The following is a 13,857-nucleotide window of genomic DNA, read 5'->3' as shown; positions in this document are numbered from 1 at the left end:
GTATGGGTTTCTGAGCTTATTGTGGATAACTCCTCTCACTCTTGGCTCCTTCAGTTATTTTGATTGCTGGTGACAAATCACTTTGGACAGTCTCCTGTCTAGCCATTACTATACTGATGGATGAGGCCAAGGAAACTCCCAAATGGGAAAGAGTACGGAATTACCAGTTTCTGCATTAGATTAATCTCATAGAAATATCCCCTAAAGTTGAAATGGGTTTGTCCAGGGATGGACAATAATGCCATCCCCATTGTTTTGAGTGGTGAGAAGTTTGTCAGTTGGCACTCAATACCCTGGCCACCTTTTTTTTCTTTTAGGGACCTTCACTGTAATATTTAAATTATATTCTTGTGGACTACTTCAGATCAGATACACAAAAAGCGGCATTTCTCAACAACGAGTCTTTAGTTAGTTTTTGCATGTAGTTTATTTATCTGATTGGTACAATCGTCAAAGCATCCAAAAGCAAGAGATCTGTATTGGAATCTAGTATAGTATAAAGAACAGAAAGCTGAATAAAGATAGGAGCAACTAGATTTCAGTCCCGTCTTACATAATTGAACCTACATATTCAAACATTAACCTGGTCGTTAAATTGTTATATATTAAAATCAGAAGTTTGAATTTGAAATGGGCCTCTTGAATGCACCTGCAAAATATTAATAGAATGGAATCCAGGAATAATCCCCATTTACCAGTTCATCAGATTGCTAGATTTTAATGAACAGTCTAATTTTTGTGGATGAATTGTGGAATCTATGGTACTTTTCTGACTGCTGAGCAGCTATTAAATCCTAAAGGTTAAGAATTTCTTATGTTATTACATCACTAAATAATTTTAATGAGATTTATACTCATTTTATAATCAAAAGATTAGATGTGAATTACTACATACCTGAATACATTTTCAGACAAACACAAAATCAGTCCAGATATGTGGATCAATAAGGACGGCAGAAGGCTTTTTGTGTAGAAATAAATGTCATGTAATATATTGCAGCAGAAGCCATGAAAAATGCAGACATCGAAGGGTCTCTGTTAGCAAAGGTAGAAAAGAAAAGCTACTTCACTACACAAGGACAAGTTCCAGACAATAAAAAGCTGTTGACAGCTGCATTTATCTTGGCCTCATCTTCACATTAGCATTGTGAGCTCCTGATGTTCAAATCTTGTGCCAGCCAAACCAAAGTAATTTCCTTGTATTTACTACGGCCAAAATGCAAAAAAAATGTTTTACTGCAGTACAGCAACATTAAAACATCTTAAACCAGGTCACACTTCTCAAACCTTGAATAGATTACACTATTTTCAAAATGGTAATGATGTTTTGGATTTAAGAACAAGGAGGATGTTTATGGATTGTAAATTATGAAAGAGATTCACACAAGTCAATGGTCACAAAATTGGATTTTCTGATGCTGCACTAGAGACCTTTGTGCAGGATATGGAGAGGAGGAGAGATGCCACCTATCCATAGGGGACCAGGAGTTCCTCCAGATAAACTTTGTGAAAGCAGAAGGCCCAAACAGCTGTGGCAGTCAATGCCAGGAGTCTATCCTCGAGTACCTGGGTACAGTACCGCAAAAAGTTCAATGGTCTTGCATGAGTGCTCAAGGTTAGTGAATGTATCTTCAAATACCCCATCCCACCAACTGCACTACTTGGCCCACACACCACTCAATGCACCAGACCCTGATCACTCACTTACCAACAATCTCTATCAATCACAACTTATACCTAAAATTCATAGGTTCACTTCACCCTCAGAACTGCTGCAGCCCTCATACCCACATCTCACAACTTGCACACACTGCCAGCTATTCAACCATGACAGCTTCATCACTCAAACACATTGCACCTCACTCACTGACATCCTTCTGTCTCTCGTAGGACAAGGTGGCACATAAGTGGAGGCAGCAGTACCTAGCCGGTGGGGGACAGACACAGCTGCATGTCCTTGTCCTGATGAAGGAGACGGTGATTGCCATCTTTGGAGTGGTCATGGCTGAAGCTGTGAGCAGTGGCGGGGCTGAAACTACTAATCCTCCTTCCCACATCCACACTCTCTTCTGATTTACAAGCTGCACCTCTTGCTTTCCCTTCCCCTCCCCTCCCCTCAGCACAACCCTACTCTAGTACCTTTCTCCTTTCAGATACCCAAGAACGGCCACCAGCTCAGATACTGACACTACCTATACTTTAGCGGACAGCTTAGAGGTAGATCTGCATATCGTGAGACACTGAACACGAGTGACCTGCAGCCATGGCAGGGGATAAGGGTAATGCAGGTGCCAGCTCCCATAGGGCAAGGTCACACAGAAGTTCTGCAAAAAGGACTCAGATGAGGACTTTGATGGGACAGCTATAGAAGGCGGCTGATGGAAATGAATAATGAAATGCTTGGTGCATTGGCAGGCCTGCCAGAAAGCCTGCAGTCAATGTCAAAGAGCATGGAGGAGTCCAGCTCCAACTTGGCACAGGGCTTTGTACAGAGCTAGGAGCCCATCCTTTCCACCGTGAAAGTTGTGGCAAACTCCTTGAGAACACTTGTGCACCCAACCATGAATTAGCATCAAATGGCCAATGTCTCAGCTTCCAGTGCAGTATAAGGAAAAGCCACCCAATGCCTGCAGTAAAAGCTCAGACTGAACTTATGCAAGGTTGGCTTCACTAGCATGAAAGCTCAGACTGCTCTCATGCAAGCTGAACTTGCTGACATGAAGGCTCAGACTGCTGCCATCATGGATGTGGAAAGCAGTGTTCAAAGGGGCTTGCAAGGTGCCACAGCTGTCCAGTAATCTGTCTTCCAACAGATTACTAGGATGGCAGAGACGCCACCTTGGGGTGTGGCAGTGGCTCCATCGAGCACGATTCTGCTGTCCTCCCTCTGGATGATAGTATTCACCCTTCCACCACTACCACTTTGCCAGTGTCATTGCTGTTGCCCGTCAGCCAGCCAGCCCAGACTGCTGTCACCCATGCCGAGGTGGTGTAGTCCAAAGCCGGGCCTTTGAGGGCCACAGCTGCTTCAGATCATCCTCCAAGGCCATCTGCAGTCTCACCCACTGTAAGTTAACAGCCTTCCGCCAGCCATTCTGCAGCCACGGGGGTAGCACTGAATGGGAACACTAGGGACACATGACAGGCAGTAAGGGAATGCACAAGAGTGGTTAGTTGACATTTGTATGCAATATGGCATGTGTGATTTATAAATTTGGTTTGCAATGTTTATTTTGTGATGGTTTTTACTTTTATGACCAGGAGGATACTGTGATGGTCAGTAATAGAGTTGTGGGACTCCAATGGGCAATTAGGTTGTTTACTGGTATCTCAGTCAGATGAGGCAATCACAGATAGCCCAGCTGGAAAGGGGCTGTGCAGGTTGACTCTTCCCTGCTTCACCTTCCTTTTCCTCTCCCTCCCCCTCCTCTTCCTGCCCCTCATTTGGTTGCCAGAGCTGTGTCCTCATGATGGTGAGGTTATCAGGATGCACCATGAATCTTGACACATGCTCTGCGGAGTACTGCTAGGTTCCTCCAGAGAGGTTCAGGCAGCAGTAGTGTTGTTTAAGCACCCCAGTGGTCTCTATCAGATTTGGCTTGGCAGCATTGTATTCAGGCTGCTCACATGTACATGGATTGTGCACCAGAGTCATCAAAGGGTAACCCTTGTCACCCAGTGGCCACCCTCGGAATTGCCATGATGGTTACCTGCAGATGGTACAGTGAACTGCTACAGAATAAAGGCATTATGATGACTGACAAGATACCAGACATTGACCTGCATGATATGGTGCGTATGGACGCAGACCAAGTGGACATTGAGGGGGTGGAGTCACTTTCAGTTGTGGTGCATCTCAGACCTGACATGCGGCACCTGCAAAGTGTTGTGCATGTAGTCAATGGCACCCTGCACCAGGGGAAGCCTGAAATCTTCGTGAAGCCACTTGCTCACTCCGCCTGCTTCTCTCTGGCTTTCTTTGGCAAGCCACAATGACATTTGTTCAGCTCTCTTGGAATATAGAGACTCAGTGGCCTCCCTTATGCAACAGTGGATGGCAAACTGGGAGATGTTGAAATTATCTTCTGCTCAGGCCTGGAAAGAGTCAGACACCTTTACAGCCACTGGCAATGCTGTCCTTGCCCTGCTCTGAGACTGCAGTTGTGGCTGCAGAGGTTGGCAGATTTCAGTGAGAACATTCTTAGTGAAGCAGAGACAGCTGACACACTGGTTGGGATCTTGTGGAGTTGTTGGGGCTCTTGGCCCCAGGCCGAAAAGGTGGGGGGAATCCCTCCTCGGACTTTTCGTGTACCACCCGACGTGATCCTTCATTGTTCTGGTGGCGAAGTTTCCGGCGTGGAGATCTCCATCCCTTTAAAGACATGGATCCCGCCTTCACGAGCTATCAGCCAATCAGAGAACTGGCAGCTCTGCAGTATTGGTGGCGCCACTGGGAGCAGTGGCCATGGCTGGTACAGCAGAAGCCTTAGACACCCAGGCGTGGGCATGAAGTCCAGGGGAAGGGGGTCCATGGAGGTGGAGGTTTTGCTGGCGGGGGTCCTTCATGGGCCTTAGATTGCCCATGGAGGAGGGATGCCACCCCCAAAGCTCGAAGGGAGTGTGCCTCGTGGCAGAGGCACACCCCGCACTGGTTAGATCCCAGTGGCGGTGGGTGGAGGTCCTTTAGTGGCCATTAATAGGTCACTTACTGGCTTCAATTGGCCTCTGCGTGGAAGGCAGTCATCAGCCTATTCCAGCCCCAGCAAAATCGCTTGGCGGCCTGGTGGCAACAAGCCCTCCACCCCCCGCCACCCATCGCGACTTTTGGGCCACCCCCGACCCCACCTAAGGGGGGCCCATAAAATCCAGGCCACTGTTTCTGGCTGATCTTCAGGTAGGAGAATTGCTCCCTGAACACCCAGGGTGGATATGGCCTCCTGCGAAGATTCCTTCTCCTCCAACTTCTCCTCCTGCCTCTGCAAGCTGTTTGTCCTGCTCTGTGTCACTTCTGCTCATTTTCCCTGTCACGTTGTAGTTCAAGAGGAATGCAAACAACAGCACCCATGCCTGGGAGCGAATGGTTTGTGCAGAATCCTTGAAGTCAGGGTCAAGGATGTCATGGAGAGGCTGCAGGACATTCTTCTGGGAGGGTGAACAGCCAGAGGTCCACATTGGTACTAACGACATAGGTAGAAAGAGGGATGAGATCCTGAAAGCAGATTTTAGGGAGCTAGGAAAAAGCAAGACCTCAAAGGCAGTAATCTCAGGATTACTCCCAGTGCCACGTGCCAGTGTGCATAGGAATGGGAGAATTAAGTGATTGAACACATGGCTGGAGAATTGGTTTAGGAGGGAGGGCATCAGATTTCTCAGGCATTGGAATCTGTTCTGGGGTAGGTGGACCTGTACAAGACCTTAGCAGGACCGGGACTAACAACGTCGCAGGGAGATTTGCAAGTGCTGTTGGGGAGGGTTTAAACTAAATTGGCAGAGAAACTGAGAGGAAGCTCAGATTGGCGAGAAGCAAAACTGGTAACAGGAAGTAGAAAAGTAACAAGCAAAATTAGAAGGCAGACAAGATGAAGGCAAACATCAAATAGGATCAGAATGAGGAATAATGTTAAGACAAAAGTTAAGGGCAGCATTCACAACAAGGTAGATGGTTTGAAGGCACAAATAGAGGTAAATGGTATGATTTAATTGCCATTACAGAGACGTGGTTACATGGTGACCAGAACAGGGAACTGAATATTCAAGGATATTCGTCATTTAGGAAGGATAGTCGGAGGGAAAAGGAGGTGGGGTAGCGCTGTTAATAAGGGATAAGATCAGTACATTAGTGAGAGACGATCATAGGTCAAAAGAGCAAGATGTAGAATCAGTTTGGGTGGAGCTAAGAAAAAGCAAGGGGCAGTTATTTATAGGCCACCAAACTGTCGTGGTAATGTTGGGCATGGTATAAACCAGGAAATTAGAGCTGCATGTAGCATGGGCAATACAGTAATAATGGGCGACGTCAATTTACATATAGATTGGGTAAACCTAATTAGCACTAATGCTGTGGAGGATGAATTCCAGGAGTGTGTCCAAGATAGATTTCTGGAGCAGTATGTTGAAGAACCAACTGGGGATCAGGCTATTTTAGATTTAGTATTATGTAATGAGAAAGGGCTAATTAATAACCTTGCTGTAAAGGAGCCATTAGGAAATAGTGACCACAATATGATAGAATTTTACATTAAGTTTGAAAGAGATATAGTTCATTCTGAAACTAGGGTCTTAAAATTGAACAAAGGGAACTATGAAGGTGTTAAGGGCAAGCTGGCTATGGTGGATTGGGAAAATACATTAAAAGATTTGATAGTAGCCAGGCAATTGCTAGTATTTAAAGAAGTATTACATGTTTATCAACAAATATACATTCCTCTAAGGCACAAAAACCCAACAGGAAAGGTGAATCATCTGTGACTAACAAAAGAATTTAAAGATTGCATTCGGTCAAATGAAGTGGCTTATAAGGTCGCCAGAAAAAGCTGTAAGCCCGAGGATTGGGAGTAATTTAGAATCCAGCAAAGGAGGACCTAGAAACTGATAAAGAAAGGGGAAAGGTATTATGAATGCAAGCTAGCTAGAAACATAAAGGCAGACTGTAAAAGCTTCTTTAGGTCTGTGAAAAGGAAATGATTAGCAGGGACAAATGTGGGTCCATTGCTGGCGGAGACAGGAGAGTTTGTGGTGGAGAATGAGGAAATGGCAGAGAGACTAAACAATTACTTTGTGTCTGTCTTCACGGAGGAAGATGCAGAAAATCTCCCAGAAATACTAGGGAATGAAGGGACTTGTAAAAATGAGGAACTGACTGAAATTGGTATTGATAAAGAGGTAGTACTCAAAATATTAATTGGATTGAAAGTCGATAAATCCCCTGGACCAGATGAGCTGCATCACAGAGAATTGAGGGAGGTGGCTACAGAGATAGTGGCTGCATTGGTGGTTATTTTTCAAAATTCAATAGATTCTGAAAGGGTTCCTGCAGACTGGAAAGTAGCAAATGTAACCCCACTACTTAAGAAGGGAGCGAGAAAGAAAACAGAGAACTACAGACCTGTTAGTTTGACATTAGTACTGGGAAAATGTTAGAATCTGTTATAAAGGATGAGATAACTGGACACTTGGAAAATAATGATATGATTGGGCAGAGTCAACATGGATTTATGAAAGAGAAATAATGTTTGACAAACCTGTTGGAGTTTTTTGAGGATTTACTTGTAGCCTGGATAAAGGAGAACCAGTGGTGTGTTTGGATTTACAAAAAGCTTTTGATAAGGTCTCATACAGGAGGTTAGTAAACAAAATTAGAGCACACAGGATTGGGGGTAATATGCAGTTATGGATTGAGAATTGGTTAACAGACAGAAAACAGAGAGTAGGAATAAATGGGTCATTCTCAGGATGGCAGGCTGTTATTACTGCTTGGGCCACAGCTGTTCACAATTTATATAAATGATTAACATGTTGGGACCAAATGTAATATTTCCAAATTTGCTGATGACACAATATTAGAAGAACAAAGAACAAAGAAAATTACAGCACAGGAACAGGCCCTTCGGCCCTCCAAGCCTACGCCGATCCAGATCCTCTATCTAAACATGTCGCCTATTTTGTAAGGGCCTGTATCTCTTTACTTCCTGCCCATTCATGTATCTGTCTAGATACATCTTAAAAGACGCTATCGTGCCCGCGTCTACCACCTCCGCTGGCAACGCGTTCCAGGCACCCACCACCCTCTGCGTAAAGAACTTTCCACGCATATCCCCCCTAAACTTTTCCACTTTCACTTTGAACTCGTGTCCCCTAATAATTAAATACCCCACTCTGGGAAAAAGCTTCTTGCTATCCAACCTGTCTATACCTCTCATGATTTTGTACACCTCAATCAGGTCCCCCCTCAACCTCCGTCTTTCTAATGAAAATAATCCTAATCTACTCAACCTCTCTTCATAGCTAGCGCCCTCCATACCAGGCAACATCCTGGTGAACCTCCTCTGTACCCTCTCCAAAGCATCCACATCCTTTTGGTAATGTGGCGACCAGAACTGCACGCAGTATTCCAAATGTGGCCGAACCAAAGTCCTATACAACTGTAACATGACCTGCCAACTCTTGTATTCAATACCCCGTCCGATGAAGGAAAGCATGCCGTATGCCTTCTTGACCACTCTATTGACATGCGTTGCCACCTTCAGGGAACAATGGACCTGAACACCCAAATCTCTCTGTACATCAATTTTCCCCAGGACTTTTCCATTTACTGTATAGTTCACTCTTGAATTGGATCTTCCAAAATGCATCACCTCGCATTTGCCCTGATTGAACTCCATCTGCCATTTCTCTGCCCAACTCTCCAATCTATCTATATTCTGCTGTATTCTTTGACAGTCCCCTTCACTATCTGCTACTCCACCAATGTTATTGTCATCTGCAAACTTGCTAATCAGACCACCTATACTTTCCTCCATATCATTTATGTATATCACAAACAACAGTGGTCCCAGCACGGATCCCTGTGGAACACCACTGGTTACACATCTCCATTTTGAGAAACTCCCTTCCACTGCTACTCTCTGTCTGCTGTTGCCCAGCCAGTTCTTTATCCATCTAGCAAGTACACCTTGGACCCCATGCGCCTTCACTTTCTCCATCAGCCTACCATGGGGAACCTTATCAAACGCCTTACTGAAGTCCATGTATATGACATCTACAGCCCTTCCCTCATCAATCAACTTTGTCACTTCCTCAAAGAATTCTATTAAGTTGGTTAGACATGACCTTCCCTGCACAAAACCATGTTGCCTATCACTGATAAGCTCATTTTCTTCCAAATGGGAATAGATCCTATCCCTCAGTATCTTCTCCAGCAGCTTCCCTACCACTGACGTCAGGCTCACCAGTCTATAATTACCTGGATTATCCCTGCTACCCTTCTTAAACAAGGGGACAACATTAGCAATTCTCCAGTCCTCCGGGACCTCACCCGTGTTTAAGGATGTTGCAAAGATATCTGTTAAGGCCCCAGCTATTTCCTCTCTCGCTTCCCACAGTAACCTGGGATAGATCCCATCCGGACCTGGGGACTTGTCCGCCTTTTAGAATACCCAACACTTCCTCCCTCCTTATGCCGACCTGACCTAGAGTAATCAAACATCTGTCCCTAACCTCAACATCCGTCATGTCCCTCTCCTCGGTGAATACCGATGCAAAGTACTCGTTTAGAATCTCACCCATTTTCTCTGCCTCCACGCATAACTTTCCTCCTTTGTCCTTGAGTGGGCCAATCCTTTCTCTAGTTACCCTCTTGCTCCTTATATATGAATACCTTCAAACAGCTGCTCCCAATCTACATTCCCCAGCTCCTGCCGAATTTTGGTATAGTTGGCCTTCCCCCAATTTAGCACTCTTCCTTTAGGACCACTCTCGTCTTTGTCCATGAGTATTCTAAAACTTACGGAATTGTGATCACTATTCCCAAAGTAGTCCCCTACTGAAACTTCAACCACCTGGCCGGGCTCATTCCCCAACACCAGGTCCAGTATGGCCCATTCCCGAGTTGGACTATTTACATACTGCTCTAGAAAACCCTCCTGGATGCTCCTTACAAATTCTGCTCCATCTGGACCTTTAACACTAAGTGAATCCCAGTCAATGTTGGGAAAATTAAAATCTCCTATCACCACCACCCTGTTGCTCCTACATCTTTCCATAATCTGTTTACGTATTTGTACCTCTATCTCACGCTCGCTGTTGGGAGGCCTGTAGTACAGCCCCAACATTGTTACCGCACCCTTCCTATTTCTGAGTTCTGCCCATATTGCCTCACAGCTCGAGTCCTCCATAGTGCCTTCCTTCAGCACAGCTGTGATATCCTCTTTGACCAGTGATGCAACTCCTCCACCCCTTTTACCTCCCTCTCTATCCCGCCTGAAGCATCGGTATCCTGGGATATTTAGTTGCCAATCATGCCCTTCCCTCAACCAAGTCTCAGTAATAGCAATAACATCATACTCCCAGGTAGTAATCCAAGCCCGAAGTTCATCTGCCTTACCTACTACACTTCTTGCATTAAAACAAATGCACCTCAGACCACCAGTCCCTTTGCTTTCATCATCGGCTCCCTGCCTACTCTTTCCCTTAGTCACGCTGACTTCATTATCTAGTTCCTTACAAGCTTTAGTTACTACCTCCTTACTGTCCACTGACCTAATTTGGTTCCCATCCCCCTGCCACATTAGTTTAAACCCTCCCCAACAGCATTAGCAAAAGCACCCCCAAGGACATTGGTTCCAGTCCGGCCCAGGTGTAGACCATCCAATTTGTAATAGTCCCACCTCCCCCAGAACCGGTCCCAATGTCCCAAAAATCTGAACCCCTCCCTCCTGCACCATCTCTCAAGCCACGCATTCATCCTGACTATTCTTTCATTTCTACTCTGACTATCACGTGGCACTGGTAGCAATCCTGAGATTACTACCTCTGAGGTCCTACTTTTTAACTTGGCTCCTAACTCCCTAAATTCTGCTTGTAGGACCTCATCCCGTTTTTTACCTATATCATTGATGCCTATGTGCACAACGACAACTGGCTGTTCACCCTCCCCCTTCAGAATGTTCTGCAGCCGATCTGAGACATCCCTGACCCGTGCACCTGGGAGGCAACATACCATTCGGGAGTCTCGTTTTCGACCACAGAACCGCCTATCTACTCCCCTTACAATCGAATCCCCTATGACTATAGTCCTTCCACTCTTTTTCCCGCCCTTCTGAACAGCAGAGCCAGCCACGGTGCCATGAACCTGGCTACTGCTGCCTTCCCCTGGTGAGCCATCTCCCTGAACAGTATCCAAAACGGTATACCTGTTGTGGAGGGAGATGACCACAGGGGACACCTACGCTGCCTTCCTGCTCTTTCTCTGCCTTTTGGTCACCCATTCCCTTTCTCCCTCAGCAATCCTAATCTGCGGTGTGACCAATTCGTTAAACGTGCTATCCATTACCTCCTCAGCATCGCGGATGCTCCAAAGTGAGTCCATCCGCAGCTCCAGAGCCATCATGCGGTCTAACAAGAGCCGCAGCTGGACACACTTCCTGCACGTGAAGGAGTCAGGGACATCAGCCGTGTCCCTGAGCTCCCACATTGAGCATGAGGAGCATAACACGGGTCTGAGATCTCCTGCCATTTTTAATCTTAAGCTTAACTCAGTCTGAAACTTAGATAAATGAAAAAGGAACGAAAAGTTTTTACCAATCACACGATAAAAAACAAAGTAGAAAATGCCTTACCTTATCTACACACCACCGAGTCCTTTTTTTTTGGTTAGAGGAGGAGGACGGGTGGGAGACACTACCCGTGTAGTGTCTCGGGTTCAGAAACGGCCCAAATATATAGGGTTTTACTTACCTAGCAGCCCCTTGGTCCGCTGAAAACAAAAGAAATTAAGTTTAAGCTGAAACTGACCTTCCCAGCTGCTTACTCGCTCGCACTCTCTGCTCCCGAATAAGCTGCTGCAATGAAAGGCAAGTTATTTTAAACGGCCCAAATATAGAGTGTTTTACTTACCCAGCAGCCCCTTGGTCCGCCAAAAACAAAAGGAAATTAAGTTTAAGCTGAAACTGACCTTCCCAGCTGCTCACTCGCTCGCACTCTCTGCTCCCGAATAAGCTGCTGCAATGAAATTAGGTGGGAATGTAAGTTGTGAGGAGGATGCAAGAGGCTTCAAGGGGATTTGGACAGGCAACGTGAATGTGCAAGAACATGAAAGATAGAATATAGTGTGAATAAATGTGAAGTGATCCACTTTGGTAGAAAAAACAGAAAGACTGAGTATTTCTTAAATAGTGAGAGATTGGGAAGTGTTGATGTCCAAAGGGACCTGGGTGTCCTTGTTCATGAGTCAATTAAAGATAGTATGCAGGTGCAGCAAGCAATTGGGAAGGCAAATGGTATGCTGGCCTTCATTGCAAAGGGATTTGAGTACAGGAGTAAAGATGTCTTGCTGCAGTTGTAAAGAGCCTTGGTGAGACTGCACCTGGAGTCTTGTGTACAGTTACGGTCTCCTTACCTAAGGAAGGATATATTTGCCATAGAAGAAGTGCAACGGAGGTTCACGAGACTAATCCCTGGGATGGCAGGATTGTCTTATGAGTAGAGATTGCAGAATCTGCGCCTGTATTCTCTTACAGTTTTGAAGAATGGGAGGATGAGAGGTGATCTCATTGAAACTTTAAAAAGTTCTACAGATCGTGACAGAGTAGATGTGGATAGGATATTTGCTCTGGCTAGTGAGTCTAGAACCAGGAGATATAGTCTTAGAATAAGGGGCAGGCCATTTAAGACTTTTTTTTATTCATTCAGGGGATGTGGGTGTTGCTGGCTATGCCAGCATTTATTGCCCATCCCTTATTGCCCTTGAACTAAGTGGCTTGCTCGGCCAATTCAGAGGGCATTGCTGTGGTTTTGGAGTCACATGTAGGCCAGACCAGGTGAGGACAGCAGATTTCCTTCCCTAAAGGACATTAGTGAACCAGATGGGCTTTTACAACAATCGACAATGGATTCATGATCACCACTTTTTAATTCCAGATTTTTTATTAATTGAATTCAAATTCCACCATCTGCTGAGGTGGGATTCGAACCCATGTCCCCAGAACATTAGCCTGGGGCTTTGGGTTACTAGTCCAGTGACATTACCAAGACACCACCGCCTCCCCTGAGATGAAGAGGAATTTCTTTACTCAGAGGGTGGTGGATCTGTGGAATTCTCTACCCCAGAGCATTGAGCATGTTCAAGACAGAAAAACAATAGATTTCTGAATACTAATAACATCAAGGGATATGGGGATAGTGGGGAAAAATGGCATGGACACTAAAGGCCTGCTACCCGACCCGAACCCGACGGGACCTGACATGTGTCGGGTTCAGGTCGGGTCGGGTTGCACTTCCGGGTCCGGCATTCGGGCTCAGGTCGGACCAGGTTGGACATGCTCCATCATAGGTAGGTGGCTCCAATGTTAATGTAATTTTTGGACTAGAAAGGTGGTTTTGTTACAATTATTTTAAGCTTGTGCAGATCAGCAACAAAGTGAAAAACGGAAGGTAAGTTAAGTGATGGTCAGGTCGGGTCAGGCGTGGGAAAAAGTGAAAGGTCTCGGCCAGGTCAGGCTCGGGTCGGATGTGGTTCTGTCAGGCTGGTGTCTGTTTTTTGCAGACCCGAGCAGACCTATAGTAGACATAGATGATCAGCCCTGATCTGTATGAATGGCGGATCAGGCTCAACAGGCCGAATGGCCTACTCCTAAGAGAGGGCATGAAAAATGCTTGGCGGGTAGGATAAAAGAAAACCCCAAGGCCTTTTACGCGTATGTCAGAAATATGAGGATGACTAGGGGGACCATAGGTCCGGTCAAGGACAATAGCGGGAGACTGTGTGTTGAGCCGGAAGAGATAAGTGAGGTTTTGAATGAGTACTTCTCTTCGGTATTTACGAATGAGAAGGGGTGTATTACTGAAGAGGACGGTGTGAAACAGACTGGTAAGCTCGAGGAAGTGCTCGTTAGGAGGGAAGATGTGTTGGGGTTTTTGAATAACTTGAAGATAGACAAGTCTCCCGGGCCTGACGGGGTATATCCAAGGATGTTATGGGAAGCAAGGGATGAAATTGCAGAGCCGCTGGCAATGATCTTTTCATCTTCTCTGCTGACGGGGGTGGTACCAGGTGATTGGAGGGTGGCAAATGTTGTGCCCCTGTTCAAGAAAGGGAATAGGAACAACCCTGGGAATTACAGGCCAGTTAGTCTTACTTCG

The 13,857-nt window shown here is 45.8% G+C and overlaps 1 protein-coding gene across 5 annotated transcripts in view; it reads left to right on the top strand.

Annotated features, from left to right (window-relative positions):
* klhl14 (kelch-like family member 14) overlaps positions 1 to 13,857 on the top strand; it is a 201,956-nt gene that overhangs the window by 177,703 nt on the left and 10,396 nt on the right. For 2 of the 5 annotated variants that reach the window (XM_068030853.1, XM_068030854.1), the window contains exon 9: positions 1,428 to 1,615. The exons of the other annotated variants lie outside the window; for them this stretch is intronic. In XM_068030853.1, the coding sequence (XP_067886954.1) occupies positions 1,428 to 1,615 (188 nt within the window). The remainder of the gene's footprint in view (positions 1 to 1,427; positions 1,616 to 13,857) is intronic. 5 annotated transcript variants of the gene reach the window in all.

Source organism: Heterodontus francisci, chromosome 5, assembly GCF_036365525.1.
Source record: "Heterodontus francisci isolate sHetFra1 chromosome 5, sHetFra1.hap1, whole genome shotgun sequence".
Lineage (NCBI taxonomy): Eukaryota > Metazoa > Chordata > Chondrichthyes > Heterodontiformes > Heterodontidae > Heterodontus > Heterodontus francisci.
The sequence above is the reverse complement of the archived record's forward strand: the minus strand, read 5'-3'. Positions and strand labels throughout refer to the sequence as shown.